Below are 8,243 nucleotides of genomic sequence, written 5' to 3'. Positions count from 1 at the left end.
AATTCAAAAATCAGATAAAAGAATTGTTAGAACAAAGGCTTATTAGACCAAGTAATGTACCTCGTAGTAGCCCAGCCTTTAGGTTATGAAACATTCTGAACAGGTTAGAGGAAAAATTATAATTGTTATAAATTATAAAGAACTAAATAAATATACTAAATTTGATGGATATTTTTTACCAAATAAAGAAGTTTTAATTAACCTTGCAAAAGGAAGACAATATTATTCTAAATTTGACTATAAATAAGGATTTTGACAAATAAAAATGAAAGAAGATGGTATACAATATACTGCATTTAGTACACCTCAAGAAAAATATGAATAGTTAGTAATGTCATTTAGATTAAAAAATGCACCACAAATATATAAATGAATAATATATTTAAAAAGTTTAATGAATTTTTAATTATTTATATAGATGATAATACTGATATGTTCTAACAGTAAAGAAGAACATAGGAATCATTTAATCCAATTCATAAATGAATGTAAAAAAGAAGGAATTGTACTTTCTAAAAAGAAATATATAATAGAAAAACAAGAGATAGATTTTCTTGGATTATCAATAAATAAAAGAGGAATAAAATTGCAGACTCATATATCTAAAAATATTGAAAGTTTTTCAGATAAATTAGAATCCAAAGAACAAATATAAAATTTTTAGGATATTTAAATTATTAGGAGGATTTATTAAAATCTTTCTAAGAAAAGGTATAAAATACAAATTTTATTTAGAAATACAAATACTAAAGGATGGAATAAAGAACATGCAGAATTAGATAAATAATTCAAAGAAGAATGTAAAAATTTACCAAAATCAAGATTATCAGATGAAAAAGATAATTTAATTGTTAATACTGATCCCTCAGATAAATATTGGACAGCAATATTCAAAACAGATTTAAATGAAATTTGTAGATATTCAAGTGGAACTTTTAATCAAGCAGAAATAAATTATACCACTCATGAAAAAGAATTACTCGCAATTATTAGAGGGATAAAAAAGTTTTCATTATTCTTACTATCCAAGAAATCTACCGTTGAAACTGATAATTCTCAAGTTACAGGATTAGTCAGGAATAAACTACCATTAGAACCTCAATACCGAAGGCTCCGTAGATGGCAAGCTTATTTAATATTTTATAATTTTGATATAGTTCATGTTAAAGGAGTTAATAATTTTCTTGCAGATTTTCTCAGCAGAAATATAGAATTTGCTAATAGATAAAGCCAGGGTCATGGAGTTATACCAATCTATCCTACATATACAAAAAGGACAGATTTTCTTAAAGAAAAATCTGAAGATATAAAAATGGAGCAACACAGATCTCAAAAATGTTCAATTCAAATATAAAAATATTGTTGAATATCACTATTAAACATCATAAAGAAGCCATAGAACTCAAAAATCGAGTTGATGTTATTGCAACACAACTAAAAGATATACTAAAGAGCTCAGAAATGAGTTTTCCAAATCAATACCAAATAGGGACAGTTGGAAGCAGCAGTAGACCCAGACGTGACAATATACCAACTGATAAAAAAGCAGATTCCATTTCAGTAACACCAACCAAAAAATGGTGATACATGGAGATAAAAAAGATTTCAAAACAATCAGCATCATAGACCAGGATGATACAATCCCTTTAGATCCAAAAGAAGAAGAATATGCTAAAATAATCAGAATTGTTTATGAAATAAAAATAAGTGATTTATATTTCATCTTTCCGAGAAATAATGTTTATCATAGAATAACAGCCATAGAAGAAGGAGACTATTTGTTTATAAAGATTATGACAGAGTATGGATTTATGGATTTGATATATCCAGGAAAAGATTTGATTAAAATTTCAAAATTTGATGACATATTCATAAAAGAAATATCAAGATTTGCCAAGGGACGAAAAATATATTTGAGATTTTATTCAATAAGTCCTGAATACGATTAAGTTGTTTATTATCTAGTTGAACACATAATCTTAATTGGATATGTTGCAGTCAACTTCCGAATAGATGTGGTGGAGAATGATAGAAAAATTTCAACAATGACAAAATCTTGGATTAGACATAGAAGAGCATTTGGAATTAAAACTATATAAAATATTGCTAAAAATTTGTTTGATAACAAATTTTCATGTTTGTGCCAATATGAAAACTGGATACTGGTATCAAATGGAGGACATGAAAAATAAGAAATCTTGAAAGATTACATTACAAGATTCGAAATACATCAACTTCCAGGATGTCCTATCACCGTAAAAGAATCCTACCAGCTAAGAGAGTGCCACAACTGCATGTGAAAACATGAAAGATAAATGACAATAATAGAGAAAGATGCTCTTTGAATTAAAATGTTAAAAAAAGCATGTGGAGATAAAGAAAAAGGAGGACAATAATGGGAGCTCCTTTAATCAGATGCTGCCTGTGAAGATGTAGGTCCAAGGAGAATAATAATAGAAAGGCAAGTGTGCATTTGTTGATGTACCGAATGATGTAATAGATCTATAATAGAGCCTTATATATTTGTATTTGTATAAATAGAGGCATTGTAATAGAGAGAAATCATATTGAAATCTCAAATTGTAATCAATAGCCACTCTTAAGTCATCCTTAGTCCGAAAAATTAGTTTTTCTAGAAATCCTTGTATACCAAATAGAAATTTTGTAAAAGTTCTGATAGAATACAAAATTTCAATATTTTGATATAAATATGAGTTTCTAAATCTTTATTCCCAACGATTCTTGAAGGATCTAATAGAAAGTTTTCTTCTTATTTTAGCAAAAAGAAAGTTTTTCTTTAACAAAAGTATAGAATTTTATTCTTTAGAATTGATACAGTGAGAATAAGAAACTGAAATTGTAAAAATTTCGTGAATGCAGGAGGTCATTGAAGGAAGCAGTTTACATATTCAGAGCTCAAATGTCACTCGATTCTAAGAATAAAGATTCAGATCAAAACTAAGGTAAAACTATTAATTTTTTGCTAAAATTAGAATGAATCTTTATAGAGCTTAGAGAATCAAAGGGATTAATTGCATGATTTAATGATTATTTGTATAAATGTCAGGATATACAATTGAAGGATTAGATAATTTATTAGAAAAAAATATTTTTCTTTTTCTTACATATTAATTAACTTTTGCTGTGTAATGAATCGATCTTTGGTACAATAACTTTCTGTGTGTTCTATTTTTGGAATTATAAAGTTTAGTAAATTTGACGGTGGTTTTAGATAGCCCCGTTTTATTTATTTATTTGAAAAAAGGGGCTTTGAGAGTTGTAATGATCTTGTTGATTTCCTGTAGGGGAAACTATTAAGGAACGTTTGAAACCTGTAGAGGGATGTAAAATTGTGAGCATTCTAGGTTTTGTGGATATGAAGCAATGCAAAGTTAGTATTTTCTTTCATATTGTTTATCAGAAGGTTAGAAATTCAAACATTTGAATTCTTTGGTGTCAAATTTATCTGTTCATGGTACATTTGTAATATCAAATTTGTCCCATGGTTGTGATGTTACCTCTGAATAGTTAGTTCTAGATGGCATTTTGAGGGATCTTTATTTTCTCGTTATTGTGATCACGGATTTTTATGTAAGTTCCTTCCGTTTTTTCTTTGCATTTCCGATTGGCAAAATTTTTATATCATTTATAAATGGTCAAACGTTTTTTTCAACCACACATTCCAATGGACCCACAAGTATTATCCACTTGTTCATCACTCATTTCTATGTATTTATGAATTCTTCCAAAACTGAGACAAATTTAACACTGTACTTTACACAGTGAATATAGGTTCAGTAATGATGTTCTTTGTCTATATATTTCAAATGGAAGGATGGAAATCAACTATAGTATTCTACTTGTTCAATATCGCTGTTACTTTATTTTTTGCATTTTAATAAAATATGTAGTTGTTCAACCTCATAAAGGGTTCTATAATTTTTGCAGGGTAGATAAAAGTTCTTGAAACTTCTGGTTTTTTTTATTCATCTTATGTAGATCAGCAAAGTTCCTTGACGATTTAGCAAAATTGTTTGCTATGCTTGTTTTTCATGGGCTGCATTTCTTTAACTAAATGGCTCTATATATCTCAGCAGAGGATAAAAAATTTAGGGAAATTGGAAAGGAAGATTTTCATGTTACATCCACCGGCTCAGAACTCTATCAAATAAACTCTGCCGAACAGTTGCAATCTGGTGTCAACGCACTCAACAAGAAAGCAGCCAAGCGAAGTGAACTTGAAATGATTTTAAATAGTAAGTCACTAGACGAAGCAAAGGAGAAAAGAGACATAGAAGTAGCAATTGAGGACCTCTTTAAGCAAAAGATTGAAGCTGGAATTGGATATTTTATAACATCAAGAATGATCCAAAAGTTGAAGATTGTAGTGGATGGACAGAGTCTTTTAGAACACCAGAAAACTCTGGCTTCTGAGCAAGCTCAGATGCTGAACAGGCTTGAAGATGCAGAAAACAAGGCTGCAACGCTAAATAAAGAAGCTGAGAATCTGGAGAATGATTGTGAAGATATTGTTAGTGCTAATGAGAACACGACATTGCAGAAGAGGGTGTGGAAGTACATTGCATTTTTCTTTTTGCAGTCGGTAATATTGATCATTATCATGGGACTCTTTGTTTTGCAGATATCACCAAAGTATACCCGGTCTGTTCCCACTTAGTTTTAAGAAGAGCCATATTTCTCCTTGTTATCTCAATCTGGAGTCTGGTCTGAATCCCAATTCCCAATCCACTTTGCAATTGTGAATGGTCGAATAGCACATAATGAAAGGGCTAGGCCTTTGGAAATTTAAACCTAGCATGGATTACTGCAGCTAGGGCAATTCAGGATGTGGCTCTGGTACTGGGGGTGTTATGAGATTATGAAGGTTAATTTATTTTTGCATTTTTTGAGTCATATGATCATTGTTCCAACTTAAAGGCTTTACAGATTTTTGGGTGGAGTGGGTTCTACAGTTGCAACAATGTCTGTCACTAGGGGTGAGATTGGTCCGCCGTGGAGCTTACGATACTTCATTGAGGAAATTAAAAGAGTTCCGTAATTAATTTCCCATGGATTACACGCGGGATTTTGCAAACTTTAATTTGAGTAAAATGATTAAGGGTCTAGCTAAGATGGATAAATTAGATGTTCTAAGTATTCAGTTCAATAAATGATTTCCAGCTTATGATCATATAATGGAGGTAGTAATTCCGTGTTGACTTTTCAACCCTTCTCATCTTCTCCATGTATAAATCTCGAAGCCAGGTCTTTGTACTTTCTCATTTGTACTTCTATTTAAATCCATGGATGGCTTCATGCCAAGGACAATTCCACTTGAACACGGTGAGGGACAGGGCCTGAAAAAATATAACGAGCTAGTGGATTGTGTTTGGCTCTTTTTTTTTTTTTTTTTTTTATAATTTTCAAACTCTCCAATAATGTATTGACACCTGTCCAACCGGTTTTTTACTCTGGTTTTGAATCTGTTCCTGTAACATTACTCGCATGCCAAACCCCTACTCGTGTCAAGTGGAATTTGTACTTATATTATGGATCAGTCACTTCACTTCTCTTACCCTAGGGGAAAGCAAGTACTTTGCCCAGAGATTGCTTTCATTAGGCCCTTTTTTCATCCAATTTCTGTTCATGGATTCTGTAATATAATTGCCATTATAAGAAATTTATACCACTGGTTTGTGTGACATCAACTAAGGGCCTAATGAAATTTATCCCACTGGTTTGTGGAACAATTCTCATTTCATCTTCGAATTCAATCATTCAAATTATTTACTAATTTCAATAATAATTTACTACTACATACTGAAAATTAAATAGGGATAAATTAGGAAAGATATTGGCAAAAATTAGTTTTCTGGCGACTTTAAAGAAATTATTTAATCCGTACGAAAAACGAAACAAGCCTATATAATTAGAGGCGGGGGAGTATATATCTATTCATCATTGATGTTGGGTCTCCCTGAAGTTATTTGTGGAACATTTCATATTTTCAATGGGAGGTCCTGAGTTTTTGATGGATCATTTCAGTGGGACATACTAAATCTAGCCTAACATGAATATACTCTAAATTATATGAGTGAACATAATTCCATTTGATTCTGGTTTCAAGATAATCAGAGCAATTCATGAACTAATCGTTTTTTTTTCTTTTTTAATAATAGAACCAATGTTTTAAAATATATATATATATATATATATATATATATAGAATCAAATCGAAACCGAAACATTTGGTTAAGGTTTGACTATGGCTACTTGAATTTTAAAATGATAAATGCAAATAAAAATCTATTACCATATCCATAAGTCAGTAATATATACCTAAATACAAAAATAATAATAACCATCAAACATTGAGCAAGTTCAAATTATCAATCGTTAAATGAAATATCATTCAATAAAATTTATTCACAAAAGTCCAAACAACAAACAAAACTTAATCAAAATTTGAATACACAAACATCAAGTTCCATCCCCATACAAAATAGTCTAATAATAATGATTCACTAATGTAGACAAATAAATCACCAACAAAAAATAATATCAAGTTCCAATCACTTTCTCCACCCAATCAATTTCTTTACACGATGCCATCAAACGAATGAAATATGAAACTGAAATATAAGGTTGAAAATTGAGAGTAATAATTAGGAGCGGTGAAAAAAAAAATCATTAAAAATAACTAAGATTAACTAACTGCTGGAAATAACCAAGAAAAGAAATATTAAAAAATAAAAAATAAAAATTGAGTTCAATTCTTAGTTCTAGAGTCAGAACCAAAGCAATGGTTCTTGTTCAAATTAGAGGCCACTAATATATAAGAGTGAAATTGGGGATACTAATCAGGTTTATTAATCGAAGAATCCAAACGAGGAAAAGGTTTCTGTTAAGCAAAGAAGGTTTGTAAATTAGCAACTGCAGTTTGATTGATAATGCAGAAAGGGAAGAATTGGGAGTTTTCATCAAAAATCAGCTAGCATTGAAGAACGCACAAATATTGTGAGAGTACTAATGCAAAAAACGACAATCAAGAATAAGAAAAGAAGAAAAAAGTTGAGATTTAGTGATCTTGAAAGTTGAATCCCTGAAATGTGCTGGTCCATTGACTACGAAGCCTCTTCACAATAAGTATAGGTGCATCACCTGGGGCAAGTTCTTTCAAACTCACCAAGCACTGGGGAGTCGTAGGGCCAACCATAAATTCCATTAATCAATCTTCGTTTGCAAATTCTGGAAATGAAAGACTTTTCGATTGCTATTGTCGAAGTAGATGACGAAATCAAAGAAATAACCTATAAATATCATAGAATTCAAGATTTTGATCTCAACAAGGTGCGTCCACTGGAGGGTGAAGCTGGTATTGTGTCTGAACTTGCAGTAAACTGCCGCTAAACCTCTAATTTATTCACCCTTTTTTTCTCTCAAAGGAAGTCTTATCTGAGCTTAGCAGATTTTTTTGTTTTTTCCCCCTCAAGTAAACACACATATCGGAAACAAAAAGGACCAGAAGAATTCGAGAAATGCTAGAAGGTTTTGCAAAAGAGAAAATCTGGGTCAGTGCAAATGGCTGCTGAAATAGGCTGTTGTTGAGAGGTCTAAAACCTAGGAAAGTTGGCCGCAGAGAAGGATGTCACGGTAGTGGTGCCCGTTTCATATTATATATATTTTATGAAAGAGGTTGTTTACCTTAGGATCCGTGGCGCAATGGTAGCGCGTCTGACTCCAGATCAGAAGGTTGCGTGTTCGATTCACGTCGGGTTCAAATCCCCAACACAAGGATTCAATCTTTCTGTTTGTTTGTTTTTCTTATTTTTTTTTTCCTTTATTTGTCGGCAGGCTTTTTGTTTAGTTCTTCCAACAAAGTTCCCAATCTGAGACGCTTTACACATAGAAGGACCTGGTCTTCACAAACAGCTTCAGCATTAGCTGGTGGATGACTGTCTAGTTTAGGTTCACCTCGCAATACATAAGACGGACAAGCATTTAGAAGGCAAAAAGTTCCGTCATGAAAGACATCAATGTTCTTGCCATAAACGTGAAACTTTTCACATTTCTCCTGGATAGTGTCAAACCAGTTCGTAACCAGAGTACCTAGGAGACACACAAGGTATGAGTCCCAAGAATGAAGCAATATTCCAGAGACTCTACTTAGAATGTAGATGGAATATGAGCCATACTTATGCCTAGATGAATTTACATGAAGAAATGCTTTGATGGCTTTTGAA

General features: G+C 31.6%; 1 protein-coding gene and 1 non-coding gene across 2 annotated transcripts; both read left to right on the top strand.

The window, feature by feature from the left end:
* The first annotated feature begins 4,075 nt into the window (after nt 1–4,075).
* On the top strand, nt 4,076–5,059 carry LOC111377080 (WPP domain-interacting protein 1-like). Its single transcript, XM_023000124.1, has 2 exons — nt 4,076–4,662; nt 4,939–5,059. Exons 1-2 carry the CDS (start codon nt 4,076–4,078, stop codon nt 5,057–5,059), a joined length of 708 nt encoding a protein of 235 aa, XP_022855892.1.
* A 2,649-nt stretch (nt 5,060–7,708) lies between these two features.
* On the top strand, nt 7,709–7,780 carry TRNAW-CCA. Its single transcript has one exon. It is a non-coding gene; the product is annotated as a tRNA-Trp (tRNA).
* Nucleotides 7,781–8,243: the final 463 nt, after the last annotated feature.

The sequence above is a fragment of the Olea europaea genome, unplaced genomic scaffold (assembly GCF_002742605.1).
Source record: "Olea europaea var. sylvestris unplaced genomic scaffold, O_europaea_v1 scaffold1603, whole genome shotgun sequence".
NCBI lineage: Eukaryota > Viridiplantae > Streptophyta > Magnoliopsida > Lamiales > Oleaceae > Olea > Olea europaea.
The sequence above is the reverse complement of the archived record's forward strand: the minus strand, read 5'-3'. Positions and strand labels throughout refer to the sequence as shown.

Bases quoted from the DNA above. Each gene is read 5' to 3' on its own strand.
- LOC111377080 (XM_023000124.1), top strand. From the start codon at position 4,076: ATGGCTCTATATATCTCAGCAGAGGATAAAAAATTTAGGGAAATTGGA. The intron at 4,663-4,938 runs GTCTGTTCCCAC...TCCAACTTAAAG, and splicing joins ATATCACCAAAGTATACCCG to GCTTTACAGATTTTTGGGTG.